The sequence below is a fragment of the Mustela lutreola genome, chromosome 8 (assembly GCF_030435805.1).
Source record: "Mustela lutreola isolate mMusLut2 chromosome 8, mMusLut2.pri, whole genome shotgun sequence".
NCBI classification, from domain to species: domain Eukaryota; kingdom Metazoa; phylum Chordata; class Mammalia; order Carnivora; family Mustelidae; genus Mustela; species Mustela lutreola.
In genome coordinates, this window is record NC_081297.1 from 129,327,871 (window position 1) to 129,354,290 (window position 26,420).

General features: G+C 38.0%; 1 protein-coding gene and 1 pseudogene across 6 annotated transcripts in view; one reads left to right on the forward strand and one right to left on the reverse strand.

The window, feature by feature from the left end:
• Positions 1–26,420, forward strand: part of APAF1 (apoptotic peptidase activating factor 1) — a 90,868-nt gene that overhangs the window by 50,870 nt on the left and 13,578 nt on the right. For all 6 annotated transcript variants that reach the window (XM_059186590.1, XM_059186592.1, XM_059186588.1 and 3 more), the window contains 6 exons: positions 7,269–7,430; positions 11,549–11,677; positions 14,013–14,138; positions 16,170–16,289; positions 18,426–18,542; positions 20,811–20,936. In XM_059186590.1, coding sequence (XP_059042573.1) covers positions 7,269–7,430; positions 11,549–11,677; positions 14,013–14,138; positions 16,170–16,289; positions 18,426–18,542; positions 20,811–20,936 — 780 coding nt within the window. The remainder of the gene's footprint in view (positions 1–7,268; positions 7,431–11,548; positions 11,678–14,012; positions 14,139–16,169; positions 16,290–18,425; positions 18,543–20,810; positions 20,937–26,420) is intronic.
• LOC131838216 (small ribosomal subunit protein eS7-like) lies at positions 7,459–10,073 on the reverse strand (annotated as a pseudogene).

Below are 26,420 nucleotides of genomic sequence, written 5' to 3' on the forward strand. Positions count from 1 at the left end.
ATTATGTTTTCCTCCGAAATTGTCATTCTATTTTCCCTTTTATTGTTAGACTTCATAAGCTACCTGTACTAGCCTTCATTTCCTGACTATTCACTCCATATTTCAAACTTGTTAAGCCTAGTATCTTTCTTGTATTCCCTCGAAGCATATAAAATCTAGTTTTATTTTCAGTCTCCATTGTTTTTGTTGTAAAGGTTGATGCTCTCTGGATTAGTGTGCAATCTTAAATTTTTCTTTAGCCAAGACTTACTCTTTTTGTTGTAGTACCAGTATTCAGCACTTCTTCCCCCATCACCCACCTATATTTCCTTTCTGAAACTCTAACCTGATATCAGTGTTTTCTACTTTTTCCTTTTTTTCTCTCTAACCCCTTCTTAATCTTTTTATATATAAAAGAATAGCTGTTTATATATATCTATATATATCTATTATATATAAATATATATAAATATAAAAATGGCTATTCCTTTTTTCTGTCTAACCCCTTCTTAATCTTTTTTTTATATAAAATAATAGCTGTTAATGTATATAATATAAAAATAGCTGTTCCTCAAGTACCTCTTAAGTACCTCACTTAAATACCAGCTTCGTTACCTTTCTCCCATCTCAGTTCATTAGTCCCATGGCTTGAACTCTCATCTCTTCTGTGAAGTTCATCTCTTCTGTGAGTGACTTTCAGCTGTGTTACTTCCAGCCCTCATTTCTCTTGTGTGCTTGGGTCCTGCATCTCTAACCTCCTACTGGTTGTTGTCACTTAGATAATATACTGTGCCTCAGACTTACAGTGCTCCACACTGAGCTGTATTTTCTTCCCAAGCTTGACCCCCTTTATGGTTCCTATATGTTTTATGATTTTGATTAGATCAGTGTCCAGGGTTTACATTATTGTAACTGGTCATGGTTGAGTACAAGTTTTTTTCCTTTCTCATACTAGCTGCTTGTTTTCCTTGGGATTAAATGTGTTGTACATTAACACTGTAATTTTGTTTTTTAACACATTATACTTATTTTTTTTAAAGTGCTCATCACTAACTCATCTTTAAACTATCCCTTGTCTAAATTGCTTCTTAAGTTATTCACACTTATCAGATGTTTGATATATTTTCTTTTCTTGGAAATAACTTTCTTGGGGTGTTCTGTTGTTCTGTTCTGTTTGATGAAACTACTTCCATTGTCCAGTTGGAGAGCTTCCTTTATTATCCTGGTGATTCTTTTGCTTTTCTCTCTTTTTTAAAAAATTAATTTATTTATTTTCAGCATAGCAGTATTCATTATTTTTTCACCACACCCAGTGTTCCATGCAATCCGTGCCCTTTATAATACCCACCACCTGGTACCCCAACCTCCCACCGCCCCCCGCTACTTCAAACCCCTGAGATTGTTTTTCAGAGTCCATAGTCTCTCCTGATTCACCTTCCCTTCCAATTTCCCCCAACTCCCTTCTCCTCTCTAACTCCCCATGTCCTCCATGTTATTTGTTATGCTCCACAAATAAGTGAAACCATATGATAATTGACTCTCTCTGCTTGACTTATTTCACTCAGCATAATCTCTTCGAGTCCCGTCCATGTTGCTACAAAAGTTGGGTATTCATCCTTTCTGATGGAGGCATAATACTCCACAGTGTATATGGACCACATTTTCCTTATCCATTCGTCCGTTGAAGGGCATCTTGGTTCTTTCCATAGTTTGGTGACCGTGGCCATTGCTGCTATAAACATTGGGATACAGATGGCCCTTCTTCTCATGACATCTGTATCTTTGGGGTAAATACCCAGGAGTGCAATTGCAGGGTCATAGGGAAGTTCTATTTTTAATTTCTTGAGGAATCTTCACACTGTTCTCCAAAGAGGCTGCACCAACTTGCATTCCCACCAATATTGTAAGAGGGTTCCCCTTTCTCCACATCCCCTCCAACACATGTTGTTTCCTGTCTTGTTAATTTTGGCCATTCTAACTGGTGTAAGGTGATATCTCAATGTGGTTTTAATTTGAATCTCCCTGAGGGCTAGTGATGATGAACATTTTTTTCAAGTGTCTGATTCTTTTGCTTTTCTCTTGACTTAAAACTCTGTTTCTTAGATTTTTTGTCATCTTTCTTGGTTTTTTCTCCCATTGGTGGAGAATCTTCTCTAGCTTCCTAAGAAAGAATCTTTGGGAGGTAGATTTTTGAGACCTTATCTGTCTAACTTGATATTTAATTGGTATTTTTGATCGCATATAGATTTCTGGGTTGTAAATAATTTTTCCTAGGAATTTTGGGGACATTGTGCCCTTGTCATCTGTCTTCTAAAGTTCCTCTTGAAAAGTTTGAAGCCATTCTGATTCTTATGTGATCTGTTTTCTGTCGGAAACTTTTAAGATCTTCTTATCCCCAGTATTTTTTCTTTTTAAAAATTTTGTGATAATATGCCTTGGTGTGGTGTGGGTTCATTTATTGTGGTTGGCACTTGGTGTCTGCTTGCTTGCTTGCCTGCCTACCTTCTTTCCTTCTTTCTCTTTTTCTTTCTTAAAGATTTTATTTATTTATTTGAGGCAGAGTGAGTGAGAGGGAGAGAGAATCTGAAGGCGACTCTGCACTGAGCACAGAGCCCAACTTGGGGATTGATCCCACAACTGCAAGATCATGACCTGAGCCCAGACCTAGAGTGAAACATTGAACTGACTGAGCCACCCAGGTGCCCCTTTGTGGCTTCTTTCAATTTGAAAATTTAAATACTTCAGCTCTGTAGGCTTCCTTTAATTTTTTGATTTATTCTTCTTTACTTTTTCTTTCTTCCTCTACCTTTGTTTTTTCTCTCCTTCTCTTTTTACCCTCCTTTCTGGAAGATTTCTTTAGCCTTATTTTCTAGCTTTACTTTCTTATCCTTCTGTTGGATTTTTAATTTCTGTTTTCATGTTTTTAAGTACACATTCTTATGATCAGTTTTTCTCTTTTTTTTTAACTTTTGTTTCATAGATGTTTCATTTTTTCCTACTTTTCTTTCATGTTTTTTGGATGCAGTATCTTTTATCTTTTTGTGAGTGTTAATAGTTTGTTTTAGGGATGCCTGGGTGGCTCAGTCATTAAGCGTATGCCTTTGGCTCAGGTCGTGATCCCGGGGTTCCTGGGATTGAGCCCTGCGATGGGCTCCCTGCTCGGAGGGAGGCCTGCTTCTCCTGCTCCCATTCCCCTTTCTTGTGTTCCCTCTTTTGCTGTCAGTCTCTCTCAAATAAATAAAAAAATCTTTTAAAAAAATAGTTTGTTTTAAAAAATTTGTATTTATGTATAGTTGCTGTTTCCTCTGTTGGTTTTGGTTTCTGTCTGCATTTTAGAGATCCAGCTTAGCTATCTGATCTTGGATATACCTACAGATGGTTTCTGACTTATAATGGTTTGACTTAGGCTTTTTCAGCTTTGTGCTGTTGCAAAAGTGATGCACATTCAGTAGAAACTGTATTCAAATTTTGAATTTTAATCTTTCCCCTGGATATTGAAATACAGCGTGACTCTCACTTGTGATGCTGGGCCGTGGCAGCATGCAGTCAGCCATGCAGACAAGAGGGTGAACAACCAATACACATGCAGCCTGTCCTGTTATCTATAGTACCATTTTGGTTTTTTGCTTTTTGTACAGTATTTAACAAATTACATAGATATTCAACACTATTATAAAATAGGCTTTGTTAGATCTTGCCAAGCTGTGGGCTAATGTCAGTGTTCTGTGCACATTTAAGGTAGGCAAGGCTGAGCTATGATGTTCAATAGGCTATGTTATTAAATGCATTTGCAACTTATGATGGGTTTATTGGGATGTAATCCAATGATAAGTTGAGGGAGATCTGTATATTTATTAGATATGTATCCTGCTCATATTTAAGAGTGCAGCACCAAAAAGCTGATAGGGAATTGTGAGCTTGCTAATTGTGAGTTTCCTCTGTAGGATTATCCCTGCCATTTTTGATGGTAAACTCTTAATGTCAGACTCCTTAGATCTTTTGTCTTGATCTTGTTGGATATTCAGAGAAAAATCTTCAGTTTCCTACCCTGTAGGATACAAGTCTGGTTGGCAAGAAGATGTTTAGGTAGAGATTTCAACATTTGGGATATAGACTTTCTCTTAATTTCCCTATTTTTAGAATGGTGACCCTGCCCTCAACTGTGCCGGGTGTAGAAAAACCCTCTACTCTTCAGCTAGAGTCGGGATATAGCAACCTGGATTGCATAGTTGGGAAGGGGATTTCAAGGGATTTATAGTGATTCTCCATCCTTAACAGAGGGTATCTGGTACACTTCCTTAGCCTTTTAGGAGTTTTATGGTACGGATTGGGCTGCTTCTTGGGTTTCCCCATGGTGGAATCAGGATGCAGTTTTTAGGAGTCCCCTTATTGCTTGTTTTAGACTGCTTTTTTTAGACTTTACAGTTTTGTTGTTGTTATCTCTTCCTCCTTTCTCCTTTGCCTTGTGAATTACTCCTAAAGAACTAATACTAAAGAGAAAAATTCTCTTTACTATTGCTTTTACATGGATTTTGGGAGGTGTGAAGATGAATTTGTGTATTCTATCTGTATCTTGGACCTGAACACTATTTCCTTCAGTAACACAATTATTTCTACTTACCTGTGCTTGAAACATGAGAAGAATCTGTCTTTTCACTTAAAATGTATTTTTTGATTATTATTGAATACTTATTATGTGTCAGACACAAGCATATTTGGGTTTTAAATACTAAAACAAAACAAAACACCAAACAATGAATTCCTGGCCTGAAGTTGTTCAGAATCCAGTTGGAGAGAGAGGTAAGGGAATAGATAAGCTGTGGAAATGGTGAAAGGGTGCTCTGAGAACAGGTGAGGGCCATGTCTAGGATGTGTCCAGGCACCTGACACTGCACTCAAACTATAGCCTATTATCTCTTTTCATTGTCTTTGCTTTCCCCTTTTGTACTTTAGCTTGTGCTGACCGTTTAACCTAGAATCTAGGCCATAGAGTGTTCCTTTTGGCTTTCTAGTGTTGAAATTCTGTCTATCCCAAGTTGGTCTGCAGTCTACTGACCTTCAGGGTGTCCACTTCTGCAAAAACTGTTCTCTCAAGCCCACAGCTTGGATCTAACATTCCCACTGTGCTATATCTTTTCCTCTCAAATGATACATTTGATGTACCTTATTAGAGTCACTTATGGGCTTGTCTTACCTCCTTTATAGACTTTTAAACTCTTTGAGAGAGCTGTCTGTACCTAATTTATTTTTATAATCTCAAAGCGACTAGCATAGTCGTTATTGTGTTCAAGATGATAGAACTTTGCTGTGTTCTTTCAGATCAAATTAAGACTTCTCCAAACTCAAAACAACAACAAAAAAAAATATTAAAATTCTTCAGAGACAGGACTTTGACTTCATGTGTGAGTATCAAAAAGTGGTTGTAGAGCACAGAGAACTAGCAGCAGGGGAGAGACATTATTGCACTCTTGGTGAGAACTGCTGTGTTTATGGCAGCTTTCCCACTGTGCTATTAAGCCAGCATCGTTAGCTGGTTCATGCTGTTACAGTGACAGGTAGTAAGCAGAGGTCCTGCAAAATGATATTGGATAACAGCATTTCAAGGTCAAAGTCTTCTAAAGCTTTTGCCTTCTGAGAGGATGAAGAACTGTAAAATTATTTCCTGCCCCAAATGGCTCTGTAATCTTCTAAGCATTTTGCAGGGTATCATGTTGATCAGCATGTGATTTTCAGGCCTTGTTGACAAACCATTTCAAAATGTGAGTTTTATTTAAAAATTGCCATTTAGGGCACCTGGGTGGTTCAGTGGGTTAAAGCCTCTGCCTTCAGCTCGGGTCATGATCTCAGGTCCTCGGATCGAGTCCCGCATCGGGCTCTCTGCTCAGCAGAGAGCCTGCTTCTCTCTCTCTCTGCCTGCCTCTTTGCCTACTTAGTGATCTCTCTCTCTGTCAAATAAATAAATAAAATCTTTAAAAAAATAAAAATTGCCATTTAAACATACAAGGGCCAGGGTGCACGTGGGCCTTGATGATAATATAGTGCCTTACTCAAAATCAAATGCTGTTATTGGTTCCTTGATATGTGGGCTTTCATCACTCATTGGATAGGAGCTGAAGTCAGTTCCAGATGCACATTGTAGTTTAGGTGGATTTAATGAAATTGGGTTGTGTTAGTTTTTTTATTTCTTTCTTAAATCTAGGCAATGGTTTCTTTTTTATATTAAGAGGGAAACAGTTTGATTTATCATATATCCTAGTTGATGTGACTGAAGCTTCTGACATATGTAGGGTTTTTTTTTTTTTCTCTCTTTAAGTATTAAGAAGGGCTATTTTAGTATCTGATGTCTCTTGCTCCATCCAATTTCGTTGCAAGGGGAAAAATTTTGGTATTGGCTATATTCCTTAGTGTATATAATGCATCTTTAAACTTGAAAGAAATTTAGAAATGTGCTTGGTCAGACAAATCTGGTTTTACCTTGGAGCTGTACTTTGGAAGCTGAGTTAAAGCCCAAGAAATGGTTTTTTTTTTCCTCCCTTTTTTTTTACCCCCCTCTCCATCCTTGTTCTTGGCCAACTGTTGGTCTGGGTACGGCAGCCATTATCACTCTATGAAGCTCGGATGCTGCCCAAGGCCTAGGGGAGTGAAGATGAGCCTTCTTGAAGGCCTTTTTCTTTTGTGCTATTCAGGCAGCTCTGCTAGTGGGGGAGGTTTAGAGTCTTTTGTATCCCATTCTTCAGGATCCAGTTGTTTTAGAGCTCTGTCTGGCACCACCAAACACACAAGGTGTCTTGCTTCCTTTCACATATTCTTTGTTTTCTATTTTCAGAGGCTTCCTTAGATCCCTGGATGTTCTGCTATGTTTGTAATTCGGTTTAGGCTGGGCCCTGTGTGGTGTCCAGGCTGTGCCTGCAGTCGGTGGGCGCTTCACGCCTGGCTCAGCAGAGGGCAGCAGTGGCAAATTGTGAGCCTCCTCTCACCTTTCTTCTAGTCTCATCCGTCCTGTCAACACCTTATCTTTAGCCTCCTCCACACCATGCAAGGAGTTTTTAACATTTTATTTAATTTTACATTCTGCATTTTGCGTTTCAGGCCGTGGTTCTAGTTTTGTTTGTTTCTTCTTAGGAAGGTGCTGAATGACGCTGGAGTACTTAATTTTTAAAGTCATGCATAAGTGAAAACAATTCAGTAGAAAAAGCGAATATTTGCATTTAATCCAGGTGAAATTCTAGAGGTGTGATTTGAGATTAAAACAAACTTAAACTTTTTAAAAAATTTTTTGCAATCTGAAGCTTTGGGATGTGAAATCAGCAAACGAGAGGAAAAGCATTGATGTGAAGCAGTTCTTCCTAAATTCAGAGGAGCCTCAAGAGGATATGGAAGTGATAGTGAAATGTTGTTCATGGTCTGCTGATGGTGCTAGGATAATGGTGGCAGCAAAAAATAAAATCTTTGTAAGTATCAGTATTTTAATAAGCCAATTTAGCCTGATTTAAAGAAAATGAAAGTGTCAACTGATTTTTGCATTGTACACTGTTTATTGATATAATCAAAGTATAGCTGTATGATATGGGGTTGGCTCCCTAATTTCATAATTCTCAGAACTGTGTTCCAGGAGGTGATCGATAGGCTTTGTGAGGAAAGATCTCCATGGTCACATAGGTTTGGGAAATGTTATGTGTTGCTTTCCCCCATTAGAGTTCTCAGTGTATACCAACATACTTAAGGCCTCCAGAAATTCTGTAATACAGAAATAATTTATGTTGGCTAGTCCATTGTTTCTCAAATTTATTGAAAATATGGAATAGTTTCTGCTTTTTTTTTTGTTTGTTTACAATTTTGAATACATTGGTTTAGGTGATTTTCGAAGTGTTTTCTTACCCCTGAAATTCATTAGGATTTGCTGACTGTGATAGAAATATTTGTCAGTAACTGAATAATATTTAAGAGTTCTGTGATATAAATGAGGGCAATATGTAAAAATAGTGAATGACAAGAAAATGCTCTCCTTTTTTAAAAAACCTAATAATAGCTTACATTTGTTATATTCGGAGTGCTCTCACATATTATTTCTTTTAATATAACTATCCAAGGGACACAGCAGATTTCAGTAGCCCTCTGCTAATAATGAGGCAGCCGAGGTTCAGAGCAGCCAAAAAATTTGTCCCATGTTATACCATGGATTTGGAAAGGTAGGTATTCTGATTTATGACCCAGTGACATTCCATTGAAATAGTTTAAAAGACTTGAATAAGAGATATTACAGTTTTATTTTCACCTTTATTGAGGTACAGTTGACAAATAAAATTGTAGGATATTTAAAGTATACAACATGATGAATTAATATTTGTATGCTTTGTGAAAGGCTTCCCCCCACATGGAATTAAATAACACATCTGTTACCTCACATGCTTACCTTTTTTTTTTGTTTTTTTGGTGAAAACATTTAATTTCTACTTTCTTAATTTCACTTATACAATACAGTTTTATCAACTATAGTCACCATGTTATACGTTAGATCCTCAGACCTCATTCATCTTCTCACTGAAAGTTCGTATCCTTTTATCAACCTCTTCCTATTCTCCAGACCCCAAATAGTACAATTTTATTTATTTTTTTACTGTGAGTGTTTTATTTAATCAATTTTGTTTACCACTGAAACTCTGGGAACTCAAAGTTAGCATCCTTGCCGGTGGGCTTTTTTTTTTTCTTTTTTTTCTTTTTTTAAGATTTTATTTGTCAGAGAGAGAGAGGGAGAGCGAGTGAGCACAGGCAGACAGAATGGCAGGCAGAGGCAGAGGGAGAAGCAGGCTCCCTGCCGAGCAAGGAGCCTGATGTGGGACTCGATCCCAGGACGCAGGGATCATGACCTGATCCGAAGGCAGCTGCTCAACCAGCTGAGCCACCCAGGCGTCCCTTGCCGGTGAGCTTCTTATGGACACAAGAGAAGATTCATCCTTATGCTGCACATTGTTCTGCTGTGCTTCACCCTTCAAATGAAGCTTTATGGGCCAGCTGCCATCTAGTTTCACACGGATTCTCTTGCCCACAATTTTGCCTGGGAAAACTGAGTCCACCGGGATTGTGTCATGCAATGACTGTCAAAGTGTGGCTCCTGGGGTACTTTTACTTACCTTTTGTATGGCTTTTTCAAGTTGGCTTAGGTAGAATTCTCCTCTGAGCAGTAAAGACAATGAGCTTCCCACTCAGCTTTTTCTCCAGTTCATGAACTAGCCAGACTTGGATTTCCTGGAAAAATTTCATTTAAGAAATGGGAACAAATGTGATAATAGTTCTCTGACCACCACCTACTTCAGTTTCCTTGGTTGCTATTATATTCAGCTCCCATAGCTGGGCTTTGAGGTCCGAGTTCATCTCCAGCTCAAGGTGAGCCTGGGCGATGTCAGACTCAAACTCATCTGGCTTTTTGCCATTGGGCTTCACTGTCTTTGCACTTGAACTGAACTTTGCCTTCTTCTTTGCACAGACCTAGGAAGAGGCCTAAGTCTCTTGAGAGCTCCTCAAATCCCCCGAGATTGTATGTGTGTGTGTGTGTTTGTATAATTTTTTTTCAAGTAGGCTCCATGTCTAGTGTGGAGCGTGGTGCCCAGTGGGTGGCTTGAACTCACGACCCTGAGATCACGACCCAAACTGAGATCAAGTCATCTGCTTAACCTATTGGGCCACCCAATAGTACAATTTTTTTTTTTTTTAAGATTTTATTTATTTATTTGACAGTAGATGGAGAGGCAGGCAGAGAGAAGAGAGAGAGAGGGAAGCAGGCTCCCTGCTGAGCAGAGAGACCGATGTGGGACTCGATCCCAGGACCCTGAGATCATGACCTGAGCCGAAGACAGTGGCTTAACCCACTGAGCCACCCAGGCGCCCCCCCACCAATAGTACAATTTTAAAGGTTGCATTATGCCATATAGTTATATAAAAATTACTGAGGAGCCATTTATATTGTTATTGATCTAGTTGTTGTGACCCTTTGATCTTCTGTGCTTTTGAGTTTCTACCTTTATAAAGCACAAAATTAAAAGTATCTCCTTTTGTCTTAAGTTTGTTAAAATTTGTAGGATCAGAAAAGGAATCATTGCATTTATAAGACATGAATATTAAGATTTTTTTTAAAGATTTTATTTATTTTGACAGAGATACAGCAGGAGAGGGAACACAAGCTAGGGGAGTAGGAGAGGGAGAAGCAGGTTTCCCACTGAGCAGGGAGCCCGACACAGGGCTTGATCCCAGAGACCCTGGGATCATGACCTGAGCCAAAGGCAGACACTTAACGACTGAGCCATCCAGGTGCCCCTAAAATTTTTTTGTTATAAACTATATATATGTGTGTGTGTGTATATATATATACATATATATATATTTTTAAAGATTTTATTTATTTATTTGACAGAGATCACAAGTAGGCAGAGAGACAGGCAGAGAGAGAGAGGGTAGCAGGCTCCCTGCCGAGCATAGAGCCCGATATGGGGCTCGATCCCAGAATTCTGGGATCATGACCTGAGCCGAAGGCAGAGGCTTTAACCCACTGAGCCACCCAGGTGCCCCTGTAAAATATATCTTAAATTTGCCATTTTAACTTTTTTTCCCAAGATTTTATTTATTTATTTGTCAGAGAGAGAGCACAAGTAGGGGGAACAGCATGCAGACCAGGCAGAGGGAGAAGCAGGCTTCCTGCTGAGCAAGGAGCTTGTGGGACTCTGTCTCAGGACCCCAGGATCATGACGTGAGCTGAAGGCACACGCTTGATGACTGAGCCTCCCAGGTGCCCCTCCACCACTAATTTTAAAGAATGACCTGTCCTGGGAAGCATTTTAAGTATAGTTTGCTGTCTTTTGTTCTTGGCTCCTGATGCTGTGCTTAATCTGTGCATGTTTGAAGGGCTGTGCATTCACAAAACATATTCATGGCTCCCATTGGAAGGTTTTGTTTTTTTTCCTCTGGACAATGCCCTGGTCTTAAATCACAATACTATATATTGGTATAAATGTTTTTATCATTTGGCAGAAGCTTCAGAAGAATATATTCAACGCTTAAAAATCTTTCAAAAGTTGAAATGAAGCTTGCATTATTCAAAAATAGCTTTTTTGGTTCAAAAATGGGAAAATGATCATAATGGAGTAATTTGATAGCTCTGAAGAGAAATAGAAATAGTTGAGCTAATTTCATTGTAGCAAGCCTCTGCTCTATATTATTTTGATCATCTTCATTTATGAATATCCATTTTCCTCTTTTGAATAAACAAGCATTCAGGAGAGCTGCTCTGTATGTTAATTTGGCTAGTCCATTCATTTATTCACAAAGGTTTTATTTCTCCCCAGACCAGCTTGAGAGATCATCCATGATAATTTTTTCTTTATAGGAAACATGTTTCAAGATGAGCAGTATTTTAAAAGTATGTGTATATTGATTTATATCTTATTTATGACTGTTAATAGGTGTGCCAGTTTTTAGTAATTGTGTTTTTTCAGGACTTAAAAATTTAGATTCATTTTGAGTATAGCTTATTTTTAAAAGTGTTTTATTTTCATAGATACCTATTTTATGTTGACAGCTTTTTGACATTCATACCAACGGCTTATTGGCAGAAATCCATACAGGCCATCACAGCACCATCCAGTACTGTGATTTCTCCCCACAAAATCATTTGGCAGTAGTGGCTTTGTCCCAGTGCTGTGTGGAGGTGAGTAGTGAAGTTGGGTTTCCAGAGGTACTCTGGAAATACTATTTATTATTTGGTAATATTACAGGGAGTGACAGTATCATTCACCAAGCATTTCTTAAATGGCTAGCATGTGCCAAGGTCTTTGGAAACAGTAGAATGAACATGGGTTCATTCTAGGCAGAAACATGGCATCTATTAAATAATATGAAAGAAAGGATCTTCTATAAAAAAAGGATGAGAGATGAGTCCAGTTCAGATTCTTTAGATCATTGAGAAGAATAAGACAAAAGTTCATTTTCGAATTGGTTAACCTAGAATGTTCATTGGTGAGCACTAATGAGTAAAATGACTTATAAATTGCCTGTTCGTATTTATAATTTTATACTTAAGTGATAGATTTTTATATTCAGAGTCTATATCTAACTGGGCCTGGGGGAATTTCACCCAATAAAAGGCTATGTTTTTTTCAAAAAGGAGTGAATTCTTGATTTTTTCCCCCAAAAGATCGAGTTAGTTTTTCCCAGCTCTATTACTACTTATTCCTTATATGGGTCTTACCGTCAGGTAATTTCAAGTTTCTTGTGATGACAGTGCAAGAAGGTGGGTATGGGCCTTTATCCAGAAAATAGAGAAATCCACTTGGTTCACAGGCTCTTCTCAAAGGAAGCTTGACTACTGCAAGTACTTCCTTAGTGTTCCGTGCTTATTTCAGCAATTTTTAGTGAGTTTGACAACCTTATTCCTCACTGCAAAGCTGTTGGGGGAGAGTTTCTGAGCTGTAGTTCATCAGCATGGAGATACAGAAAAGATGAGAGCGAGTGGGTGTGCTCTGTAATCTCTACTTAATTCTAAGTACAGAAGCAAGTACAGTGCAACTAACACGAGCTTCCCTGTCAAGAATCTACCCATTGGAAGCATGGGCAATGAGTGTGAATAAGCTCCAGCCCTGTTTGAAATGATGAGAAGAAATAGGGTGCTGTGGGCAGTGTTCTCTTAAGTGGAGTCCTTGTCTTGAAAGATTCAGATGTGGTAGATCTTGTACCTTACTTGTAGATCCTCAAGGTAGTTGTGATTGGAAATTTCCTTTTTCTGGGTTTTTGTCAGGATTTTAAGGAAGAGTGGAGGAGCAACTCTTCTTTCAGCCTTTTCTGTCACTTCTAAAATCCCTACCCTCTACTATTAGAAAGCTCCAGGAAATATTGTCTTTTTTCTTAAAATAGGAACGTGCTTTTGGGGGCTCTGAGAAATGATGGGGAAGAACAAGAAGGAAGAAGGGAAGAATTTTCAAGGGAGATTTTTTTAGTTAAGGAGCCACTTTCCTTTCTGGCCTTTAGCTCTGTATGTCCACAGGAGCTAGGACTCTACTGATAAGGCAAAGAAAATTTCATACAATTAATTTATAAGCACAGAACTCACTGATTGAAAACCACTGGGCATGTGATGAAGTACTTATTTTTTCATGCTTGTTCTGAAATCATAAAGTAGGTCTGTCATTCAGAGTTTAATGAGAGGAACTCAGGCACATATGGTACTTCATTAGGCTGGAATATATTTGAGTAATTTACAGCAGAACTCAGGACAAAATGCAGCCAGGGTGGCAGACATTGACAATTCATAATAAGCATGAATAACAGAAATGTGCACATGTACAATTAGCATATTCATTTATTGTAAGGTTTTGCCATTAGTTGAAACGAGGATTAGATGACAGTGGAAAACAGTCTGTTTTTTTGATTAAAAAAAATGTTTGCATTATTTCAAATCAGAGCTTTTTAAAAAAAATTTATTTTTATTTTTATTTTTTAAGGTTTTATTTATTTTTCAGAGAGAGAGAAAGAGAGAGACAAGAGACAGCACAAGGAGGGGGAGTGGTAGGCAGAGGGAGAAGCAGGCTCTCTGCTGAGCAGGGAGCCTGATGCGGGACTCAATCCCAGGACCCTGGGATCATGACTTGAGACCAAGGAAGATGCTTAACCGGCTGAGCCACCCAGATGCCCCTGTATAGACTCTTCCGTGGAAATTTATATGTTCTTTGCTTATTTTCTGTAAATAATATATCCCAGTGACTAGTCATCATCTGGGTGTTTTTACAGTTATATAATATTCCATTATGTAGTTCATCCAGTCAGTTCCCTATTGATGGTCAGTTGGGTTGTTTGCAGTTTTTTTGCATTAAAAATAAGATGCAGTGAATAATCTTTTGTACAAGTCATTCTGTGTTTTTGCTAGTTTGTTTTTTGCCTGTATTCTTAGAAGTGAAATTACTGGTTTACTTTTGCTTTTTTTTCAATATTCTTGAAATGTTTGAAATGCTTTTGAATGTTACTTCCTATATGCTATGTTTATTCTGTAGTTGTGGAATATGGACTCATGTTTAAAAGTGGCTGATTGCAGAGGACATTTAAGTTGGGTTCATTGTGTGATGTTTTCTCCTGACGGATCATCATTTTTGACATCTTCTGATGACCAGACAATCAGGGTGAGAAATACTCAGATTTTCATTTTTGACATTTGTTGATGTTTACATCTAAGAAACTAAGAAATTGATGAGCAGTATTGGGGGAATTAAAACAAGAAACTACTAGATTAATATTTATCCTTGAAAAGTGCTGTTATATGGACCATAACAGTCTCATTCATCCCAAACATCCCATTCATTGAGTATTACCATGAGCCAGGTGCTAGAGAAGTCCAATGATTAAACTATATTTTGGTTAATTTAAATATATTACGAGATAATATATTGACTTAATTTTTTACTCTTTTTTTCCACTTTAAATTTCCATATCTAATTACTTGCCAATTCTAATGGATTCTGCCTTCCCATTTTCCTTTCTTTTTTTTTTAACCCATCAATAATTATTCTATTTTTAAAAATTAACATATAATGTATTATTTGCTTCATGGGTATAGGTCTGTGAATCATCAGTCTTACACGATTCATAGCACTCACCATAGTGCATATCCTCCCTAATGTCCGTAATCTAGCCACCCTATCCCTCCCCACCCCCAAACCCCAGCAACATTCACCTTTCCATTTTCTTTCATTTATTTCTACTTTTTTTTTCTTTTTTTAATGAGGAAGAGAGAGAGAGAGATGGGAGACAATTAGAAGAGGGAGAGGAGGAGAGAGGATCTTAAGCAGCCTTCACGTCTAGTCCAAACCCATTGCAACCCATTGCAGGGCTCAGTCTCACAACCCTGACATCATGACCTGAGTTGAAATCAAAAGTCAGATGCTTAACCAGCCGAGCCACCAGGCACCCCATTCTCCTTTTTCATTTCAAGTTTAGGTGCTCATTACATGTTGCCTCTCTCTCTCTCTTTTTTTTCTTTTAAAGATTTTATTATTTTAAAGTAATCTCTGTGCCCAATGTGGGTCTCGAACTCACAACCCTGAGATCCAGAATCACACATTGACTGAGCCAGTCAGGTGCCCCAACATGTTTCCTCTCTTAATGTGTTAGTCCTTGCCACAGTCTTTTCTTTTTTGGCTTTCTACATGCTGCTTCCAAGATATGTTCTTCATGTACAATGCAGTCATTTCATTTTTGCTCAAAAACAGATAGTGGCTCTCTTGTCTACTGAAAGTAAGTAGGTACTCCTAAGTCTACACTGAACTCCGTCACAGTATGGCCTCATTCTGCTGCAGTTTTTCTTTTGGTTTATTCCTACAGGTAACCTACACTGGGCTGCTCACGTTTTCCCGTTACCCTGTAGTTTCCTGCTTCTTCTGCTTATGTGATTTCTTATGTCTGGAATACCCTGTTTGTCTGTTTTTCTCCTTGTTGAAATCTTAGCATTCGTGCAAGTTCCCCTGATCTTCTGCAAAGCCCTTCCTGGTTTTCCCTAGAGGGAACATCTTCTTCCTTTAATGTCCTATAACTCCATGTCCTTTTCTTATGGTACTTTCCAAATTCTACATCATGCGAAGTACTATACTTATATTTGCTGGTTCTCACAGTAGTCCTTTTTGCAGCTAAGTCACAGGGAGGTTAAATCAGTCCTGCTTAAAGTGCCAGTCTCAATAAACGAACCAGGATGTAATTCAATTCCCTGCTTCCTTCATCAAGAAAGTCTTGTTAAAAAAGAGTAATCATATCAGTAAGCATATGGCAAACAGCACATTAGTGATATAGTTGATTTATTTACATTCTGGTATAGGCTCCTTGGTATCAAGACAGTTTGTGGACTAGTAGGAGTTCTTACTTTGAGTAACACTGGGTTAGGTAATTTGCTCCAAGTCACAACTTCAGGGGGAACTAGAGTTCATACTTGGGCATTTTGGCTCTAGCACACATTACTCTTCTATACTAATTATGACTTGTTATAGCATATAATTAACAAATATTTATTATTGGATCATAATCTAATCATGGAAATTTTTCTAGCATCATAGGTATTTTGAGTATGAAGCATGTTTTGTATTTTGCTTAAGATTCTAAGCCTTCTCTTTACATATTTCAGGATGTGGTTATCTTATTTTAGTTTTTTTAATCTCTTTAAGTAGCTCTGGGAGACAAAAAAAGTATGTAAGAACTCTGCTATAGTGTTAAAGCAAGAAATAGATGTTGTGTTTCAAGAAAATGAAGTGATGGTTCTTGCAGCTGACAATATAAAACGACTGCAGGTGAGTAATTTTTAGAAAACAGTTGGAAAAATTGTTTTGAACAATTTTGATTGGTTTCAAACTTGGGATCGGGCATAATTGTGTAGTATCTAACAGGTGCTCGGTAGGTATCAGTTGAATAAACATGTAGGTTTTGAGCTGAGGTCCAAATATGCTTGTATTTCAAATTAAAAAGAAGTGATACCTTGTTTCACTTCACTCCTCTCCAGTTGTTATCTGTGATCACATCCTTGATTTGCATGGAGTCCAGGAGGAGAACTTGAGACAGACTGACTGAGGGTAGGGCAAAAGCGTAACAAGCTGTAAAGCTCAGCTTGTTGTAGTGGAAAGAACAGTGACTGACTCTTCGCTCAGGAGGTACAGGTGCAGCTTAAGCTTTCCTGTCAACTAGTTTTATGTGATGTTTGAGTAAATCGTACTTCTCTGAGCCTCACTTCCTTCACCTATAAGGTCCTTTTTATTTCCAGAAGTCTGAGCTGTTTATGGGATGAAGGTGGGATCCAAATTCTGGAGACAGATAAGTGGAAGTAAACTGTCTCTGGCGTGTGGCCATTTCTCCTTGCCTGCTTTCAGGGGTCAGAGTCAAGGTGTGAGACTCCCCTTGTTCTATATTTTACAAGTCTTACTGTCATCCTTAATATGTTGATGTGGAGCTCCTAATCCTCTATATTTCAGGGATGAATTGGGGTGTGGATTTGAATGTTGATACCTTGTTATGGATTTTTAGCCGACTTAGGTTATTTTTCAATGCAGTTTTCTTGTCAAGTTTAGTGTCTTCATGCTTGTATTGCCTTTATTAAATTTGTGCAGCCTTTCTTTAATAGTTGTCATAACTGTGAGACTTCAGAAAGGAGTCTTATGTCTATAAAAGTATCATTTTATTCTATGTCAGTGTTTGTGGGAGAGGTTAGGGGATAGTTAAACTGACAATTCCATTTAAATGAACAAAACATTTTTTAGTCATTACTTAGGAAAATATGGAAACATTTTTGAGAGAAAGAAGATAAATTCAGATTTTAGCAGTTCAGTCTTCATTTTGAATGTCTAGTTGATCAGAATCTGCTGGGTAAGATACTGTAAAATAAAGAGTACCTTTTTTGATACCCTGTAATCTTTGTACCTGAAACAAATATGACTGCTTATTTCATGTTGGAAAATGATTTAAGACTTTTCTTTTTTTTTCTTTTTTTAAAAGATTTTATTTATTTATTTGGCAGAGAGCGATCACAAGTAGACACAGAGGCAGGCAGAGAGAGAGAGAGAGGGAAGCAGGCTCCCTGCTGAACAGAGAACCAGATGCGGGGCTTGATCCCAGGACCCTGAGATCATGACCTGAGTTGAAGGCAGAGGCTTTAACCGAGCCACCCAGGCGCCCTGTTTAGATTGTAACAGTATGAGAGAGGTAGCTGACAATTGATTTGAGCTTGAGATGTAGTTTCCCAGGTCACAGTCTCACAGTGATGAGACTTTATTAATGAGACTTAAAAACATAATAGTTAGCATTGGTACATATTATGAAATTAGGTAGTCTTTGTTTAAGCATTTTAAGTCCAGTCACCCAAATTATACTTATGGGTTCTTCTCCAAAGCTCCCTTCTCCCCAACTCACAAAGGTGGGAATCTTAATTTATCCTGTTTTGTGAGCAATTTAGAGGATATAAAACCCATTTTTATTTGAATATGGCTTTTTAGGTATCCTCAGTCCCATATCACTAGCCCCCTTGAAAAATATCTGAAAAGTGTACTTTAACAAACGATAGCCCTATTAAAATGGACTTTGTGTGTGTGTGTGTGTGTGTGTGTGTGTGGTGAAGAAATGGAAAACCGGGTGCAGAGCTAGCTGTGGGATTATAAATCAGGCAGATGTGTCTCAGGTGGTGCACACAGCAGCTGCTTTTTAAACCTTTTAAAGCTCATTTTATTTTATGAAAATGTATTTGAACCACAAAAGTGAAATGAAATGAAGGTGCGAAGAGCTAAATGCAGCTGCTGAGACTAGGGTAGGGCTTTGTTGTTCCCCTGGGAGCTCTTGTTGGTTATTTTCTGTTTCATTTTATTTTTTCAATTGAAGTCCATTTTAAAGAACAGATACTGCTCTTACGGCCTGATAACTGATTGTGCCTTATTTTTCATTAGCTCATTAATGGAAAAACAGGTCAGATTGATTATCTGACTGAAGCTCAAGTTAGTTGCTGTTGCCTAAGTCCGTATCTTCAGTACATTGCATTTGGAGGTGAAGATGGAGCCATTGAGGTATTCTGTTCTAGTCTTCAGAGTCCTTTGGTGCAGGAGAGTTATTTATTTAAAATTGACTATGTGTCTGGCATTGTAGCTTATACTAAAGAAATCTTCCTGTGGTATATTAGCCATTCTTCTGTTAGACTAAAAATAATCTTACCGTCCTGTTGGTGGTATATTTTTCAGATTCTCTTTACTACTGTTTCTCATACTTTTTGTCCTTTTGTGTTCTTATTCTCTACCTAGTTGTTTTACTGTTCTCCAAGTATATCAAACAGCCTCAGAAATTTAGCTATCTGTGCAAAGAGCATTGTTTTTCTTCTTAGCTCGTGGTGTAAGTTTCCATTTTGGTACTGATAAGGTTCATTGGGAATGTCCGTGCAGGGCTGTCTTAATGCTTACCTGTTTCACCAGCCCTTTCTGTTCTACTTTTTGTATTAGAAGTGATACCTCTTTACCACCTGAAATTCTTAACTTATTAAAGAGGACCAAATACATTTTAACAAATGCAAAAAAGTATAATAAAAATGATTTTATCACAACATACATTGTCTTTAGCTGTATAATAATTTTTCAAAGAACATTGGTTCCTTCTCTCACTTTTTCTCACCCAAACTTTTTTGGAATTATTTCTTAATTTATTAATTGAGGCACTAGCCACATTTATTTTACCTTGGATTTATTTTCATAAGGAAAGACACAAATGTTCTCCAGTCCATACTGCTTCACAAAGAGGAGACTATATGTTTATAAACAAAGTGAAGAAGGAAGTATTTAGAAAGTGATGTCAGTGTTATTATATGTTTGGCCATTGTGGCATGGATTTGGAGTTAAGGTTTTGTGGGGTTTTTTTTTCCATTGTCAAAAATTACTGTGAAGACGAGTGCTGTTCTGAAAAAAAGTATATTGTGGATATTAAGCAAGGAATGGTTGTACATTTACGAGGGAACCTTAATCTCCCTCTCAGTGTCATCTCTCAAACTGGTGTATATTATTTTTCATTCTTAAAGGACCTTTGCTTCCCCCTTTTCTTTTAACCTTGTTGCAAAAACAGGCCTACATTCTTTTTGTTTTTACTAAGTGTCTTAAAATGAGCCATATAGATAGTTTAAGGAAATAATTCACAAAACACACATGTCCTCACCCATATCCCTGTTCTCTTTAAAGTCATCAAATAATATAAATACTATATAAATGAATCACATTAGATTACCAATACTTGACTCTGTTTAACCTGTGAAATGGCATTTTCTTTTGGTTGGGCCTAGAATCTATTAAACAGCTACCATTATTAGGTGTTTGTCAGTTTCTCTCATGGAATTTCTGTAAAACCCTGGATATTAGGTGGTGTTATTCCTGTTTTGCAGGTGTCTGAACTCCTAGTTTCTACAACTTTCATTAAATCAGTAAATGGCAGGGCTACAGTTCAAACCCTGAGTCTCTGAGCCACTGTGCTCAGGTAGGGTGCTAGCCTGCCTTTGCCATGTAGCAATTGTAAGGTTGTCTGTCCTCATTGGGGAAGGCTCTCATTCACACAGTTTCCCTTTGTTTTCTAAAGGGCCTTTTATCAGATGTGCAGGTTAGGTTTGAATTCCTACAGTGTCCTATTTTAGCATCATTTGTATTTTCCTTAGGTTTCCTTGAGTACATTTAATTTGGGCAAAAGAACTTTTTTTGTTTTGCTTTGGTGAGTTCACTTGAAAGCCTTTTTGACATTGTCATTAGTTTTTGAGTTCTGTATCACTTCCTTTTCTCTGCATTTGACATATTAGTCTTTAACTCTGCTAAGTCTTCTCAGGGTACTTCACCAGCCTACTCATATCCTCTTTTCTGTTACTTGTTCCCCTCATTACCCTCGCTTTCCATGTCTCTGTTGTTTTATAAAGAGCTTGCCTTGTCTCTCATCCTGAATTTTTTTCTTTATTCTCTCTCATCCTTCATAAATGTCATTTTCTTTTTGGAGGCTGAGTCCAGGCTGCTACTTGTTTGATGATTTGGGTAGTTGAGTTCGCAGAAGGACCACTGGTTCCTATTGCTATCTGATCATTCCAGTGAGTGTTTTATTTTAGGGAGTGTGTGAGTGTGTTCATGCATGTGTGTGTGCGGACACTTGTATATACGTGTGTACCATTCATTTGTGTGTCTTTAATTAAAATGAAAGCACTATGAGATGGAAAATTTATACCCTTCTGTAGTCTAATTTTAATTTAATGTCTTGGGGTATAATGCCTGGGTGTTGCTGAATTTCATGGTGCTAATTTTCTGTGCTTTTCTATTTTGAAGATTTTAGAGCTCCTAAACAACAGAATTTTCCAATCCAGGATTGGGCACAAGAAAACTGTGCGGCACATCCAGTTCACAGATGATGGGAAGACTCTTATTTCAAGCTCTGATGATTCTTCAATTCAGGTGAGGGAAAAGGTTAACTTCCAACATATGTAGTGCTGACTCCAGCAAGGAACCCTTTGGTTGTGGCTCAAATCTGGTGTGCATTTTAAACATTTCTTTAAGATGCTATTACTTTGGGACGCCTGGGTGGCTCAGTTGGTTAAGCAGCTGCCTTCGGCTCGGGTCATGATCCCAGCGTCCTGGGATCGAGTCCCACATCGGGCTCCTTGCTCAGCGGGGAGCCTGCTTCTCCCTCTGCCTCTGCCTGCCATTCTGTCTGCCTGTGTTCGCTCTCTCCCCCTCTCTCTCTCTGATAAATAAATAAAATCTTTAAAAAAAAAAAAAAAAAAAAAAAAAAAAAAAAAAAAAAAAAAAAAAGATGCTATTACTTTGGGCACACACTGAGATTATACACATAGGTTTAGATGAAACCCATTCATGTTTCATATTTTTCTGTGGGTGAGGCAGACAATTTGACTTGTGAACCCTGTACTAGAAGGTTATTTTGACGATCAAGGAATCATTTGAGTTCCCCTGCCTGTCTTGGTATTTGGATTTGTATCAGTAAATATACTTTTTTCTAGATTTGTATGATTGCTCTTTACTTTTCTTGATAGTAGTAAAATCTGATTAAAAGCCTTTTTCTTTCTTTCTTTCTTTTTTTTTAAAGAGAGTGCGAGAGTGCATGCTTGTTAACAGGGGAGGAGTAGAAGGAGAGGGGAAGAGAGAATCCTAAGCAGGCTCCACACTGAGCATGGAGCCTGTCTCAGGGTTTGATCTCATGATCCTGGGATTGTGACCTGAGCCAAAAATCAAGAGTCAGATGCTTAACAGACTGAGACATGCCCCTCTGATTGAAATAATTTTATTCTTTTAAAGATAAGATGTTTATTATAGGGATGAAATCCTGTGAAAAAAGAATAGTTTGTCATAATGAAGGATTGTGGATATAGAAGGATTAAGCCCTCTATATATTCTTTTAAAAATTCACTTTGTTTTTATCAGAGTTCTAATGCACATACTTTAAAAACTTAGGTAGTATTACAAAGCTCATTATGGAAAATAGATACCCCTGTTACTCATTTACCAGAATTACCTCTTTTAGCTTCTAGATACTTCTTTTGATATTTATCTTCATGCCCCCATATGCCATGCTTATAATGTTACCAATCTCTAGGTTTGAGAATTTACTGACAATTAAGATACACATTAAGTTAAAAATTTAACTTTTTTTCTTTTCCCACCTGTGTTACCTTTGCCATATGCACACACCCTTTTATCAATCCCATTATCCTAATGCAATTATAATAAAATTTTGTTTAGGTCATAAGTGTCATTATAAGTAAGTGGACTGAGTGTACTACAAATGTGTTTTCTGCCTTGATGCAATTTAGGACAGTTCTATCCTTGACTGGATGTGGTTTGCAGTTATTTTACCCTAAAACTTTAAAGACATTGTTCCCTTTTCTCCCAAAATTCCAAAGCTCATATTGAGAAGTCTGAAGCCATTCTGATTCCTAATCTTTTTCTCTGGAAGATTTTAGGATCTTCTTTTTGTTCCTAGGATTTTGAAATTTCATGAAGTTGTGCCATGGTGTGTATTTGTTTTATCCATTGCTTTGGACATTTTGTGATCCCTTTTCAGTTTGGAAACTTAACAGTTTTTAATTCAAATAAACTTGAATTTTTTTCTTTATCCCTCTCCCTTCCAGTATGCTTTCTCTTTCTGTAAAAACCATCATTCAGATACTGGATCTTCTGGACTTTTCATGTAATTTTCTTTTTCTACATTTCATCATTTTAAACCGTGCTCTATTTTCTGGGAGTTTCTTCATCTTTCTCTTACAGCCCTTTCATTGAGTTTTTCATTTCTTCTATTTAGGTGTATATGTGTGTATGTATATATTGATAGAGTGCATGAGCTGGAACAGGAGGAGAGGGAGAGAGAGAATTTTAAGCAGGCTTCACACTCAGTGCATGACATGGGGCTTGATCCCACAATCCTGAGATATGACCTGAGCTAAAATTAAGAGTTGGGTGCTTAACCGACTGAGACACCTGGGCACCCCTCATCTCTACTATTTTAATGCTGAAGAGTCCATTCTTATTCCTTTTGGAGAACACTGTGTTCTTGTTTCATGGATGTAATATCTTCTCTGAGAATGGATAGATATATAAATAATGTATAAATTATATAATTTTTCCTCAAAATTTAATTTTCATGCATAGTTGCTATTTCTTCTGAGGTGTTGTTTTTTTTTTTTTTCCTATTGTGGAGGTTTTGGCCTCTTGTTTTATTTTTATTTTTATTTTTATTCATTTATTTATTTATTTTAAAAGATTTTATTTATTTATTTGACAGAGAGAGATCACACGTAGGCAGAGGGGCAGGCCGAGAGAGAGGAGGAAGCAGGCTCCCTGCTGAGCAGAGAGCCCGATGCGGGACTCAATCCCAGGACCCTGAGATCATGACCTGAGCCGAAGGCAGCGGCTTAACCCACTGAGCCACCCAGGCACCCTATTTTTATTTTTTAAAAATATTTTATTTTTTCATTTGACAGAGAGAGATCACAAGTAGGCCGAGAGGCAGGCAGAGAGAGAGGGGGAAGCAGGCTCCCCATGGAGCAGAGAGCCCGATGCGGGGCTCTATCCCAGGACCCCAAGATCATGACCTGAGCTGAAGGCAGAGGCTTTAACCCACTGAACCACCAAGGCGCCCCTGGCCTCTTGTGTTAAAGGTCTTCCTCAGCTGTGTGGTGATCATTAGCTACTAGAAGTGGACCCTAAAAGGCTGTTTGAAAGCTCTGTGTGTGTACTGAAACCTTTTCTGAAAAACAGTCTAGATGGAGAATCCTTGTTGTATCTTTAGGTCTTTTGTCCTGGTCTTGTGAGATTCCTAGAGAGGAATCCTCTGGTCTTGCTGGCTGGAGGTTATAAATCTGGCTGGCAGGTCCTTGGAGCTAAGTGGGGAAGAGAACTAGGAGTAGGTGTAGTGCCTCCTTATTTACTGTGTAAACCTTCATTTGATCCCCCTATTCTCAAAGCTATACTTATGTCCTCAGTTGTGCTGGTGCCCTTTATTTCAGACTTCCTTCTGGTTTGCTTTCATTGTTTGGAGGAACATTTTCTACACTTCACTCTTTTTTCGCATAGTAACTTTGTATTCAATGATGGTTCTTTCCTATTTTACACAAAATTCATTTTCCTAAACTCCTTGAAGGCTAACACCTCTAGCTTTGTAGCCCTCCAGCTCTTCCTCCTTTTGTTTTCATACAGCATTAAAAATACGGTGTTTTTATGATACTGCTTTGCCCTGTCTTCTTTTATTTTTATTCAGACCTTCTCTTTCCTTTGCTGCCATTATCCTGTTATACTCAATTTGGGTTCTATTCCCAGCGTTTTTTTCTCATGATTATAGTATTGTTCTCGTTAGTTTTGAGAGTTCATAGGTCCCAGACTGGTGTAGCCCTTCAGACTCTACTGTAGTCTCTTTGTACTCAGTTTCAGTGTCTGTTGCTGCTCTCCCATTGGTCCACTGCACATCCCAGTGAATGTCACTTGGATGTTTTGGAATTCTGTTGTTTTTAGTTCTGTCTGAGATGCTGGGATGCAAGTCTTCCAGCTTTCAGTTTGTTTCTACTCAGTTGTAATCTTAGGGTTTGTGGGGATACTTCGTCAGTTAACATGGTATTGTTATCTGCATTTCTGGTTTTGCTGTTTTTTTAAAATATTTTTGTTTTTAATGGAGGCTTCAGGGAGATTTAAAAAAATTATGCCTGCATGGTTGCTGTCTTCCCACAGTTCCTCATAGTTCTGGTCCTTGCCCCATCCTCACTCCCACCTCTCATGTCCTCGGTGACCTCAGTTTCTGAGCAGTTGGTGAGTTTTGTAGTGTCAGTTTTGTTGCTTTTGTCTTTCTCTGATGCTTTTAGGATTCTGTGTTCTTGGTTCTGTTAAGTCAATTACCATTCTCCTGCTTTTGGGGCTCCAACATTTTTTTGTTTTTAGATTTTTATTTATTTGACAGAGATCACAGGTAGACAGAGAGGCAGGCAGAGAGAGAGGAGGAAGCAGGCTCCCTGCTGAGCAGAGAGCCTGATGTGGGACTCCCAGGGTCCTGGGATCATGACCTGAGCCGAAGGCAGAGGTTTTAACCCACTGAGCTACCCAGGTGCCCCCATTTTTTTGTTTTTAAAGACTTTATTTATTTACTTGTTAGAGAGAGCGAGCATGGGAGCGCATGCATGCATGAGAGCACAAGCAGGGGGAGTGGCAGAAAGAGGGAGAAGCAGGCTCCCTGCTCAGCATTCAGCTCAGTCCTGTGGCACTTCGTCCTAGGACCCTGATATCATGACCTGAGCCGAAGGCAGATGCTTAACCGACTGAGCCACCCAGGTGTCCCAGTCTTCAACATTTTGTTGCTGTCTTCATTCCTATTGTCTTGACTTTGTCATTGTAGTAGAGTTTTAGAAGTGAAGGGGATATAAATGCATATGTTCAACAGAAGTTTGTGTGTTCTTTTATTTCATGTATTTGTATGTGTGTGTATATATATATATTTCCTATAGTGGCAATATTTATAGTATTAAAAACTGTTTAGACAGGGCACCCGACTCAGAAGAACATGCAACTTTTGATCTTCGGGGTCAAGAATTTGAGCACCACATTGTGGGGAGAGATTACTTAAATAAATGTTAAAAAAAAAAAGTATTTTGAAGAAATATTTTTACATTGCGTCTTTGTGAGTTTTGTATGATTAGAATGAAATCTGGTTTCAGTGCAGAAACTTACTGCAGGCTCCCGTGATACTGATGTATTAGCTATGAAACTTAGCATGGTATTCACCTTTCTTCCTCTCCAGATGGCTTTGATATGGGTAAAACTAAACTACCTCTGATGGGATTCTGCTGAGACATTGTATACTGTATAGTTTTTCTGTCAGAAGCTAAATTCCTAGGTTTAATGACCTGCGTGAACATCAGATATACTCAGCCAGGGGGAGAAATAATTTCTAGGAATATTTTTAGGATCAGAGTTAGATTATTTTTAGAAATATGAGTTAAGTGATGTTTCATCCTTTTTTCCTGCTCTACCCAGAATACTTCTTACATTTAAAATGTTTTAATGAGTATACGTTCATGTAATAAAACTCTTGGTGGGTATGTCCAAGAATTGACTGGTGGTTGGGTTTTTGTTTCCATTTTTTAGTGACTGATTAATTGGAAATTTGTCCCCCCCACCCCTGCAGCTTTGTTGAGGTGTGACAAAAATGTGTATGTTTTAGATGTATGTGATGATTTGATATAATAGGTACATATTGTGAAATGATTACAGTGATTAAGTTAATTAAAAAATCTACACACATGTCATATAGTTACCATTTTGGAGGTCTATTTTATTCATCTCTGTATCCCTAGTGTGCCTGCCTGGAATTCAGGAGGAGTTCAGTAAATCTTTGTTGAACTGAACTAAAGTTATTACCAAGATTTGCAAAATCAGCTCTCC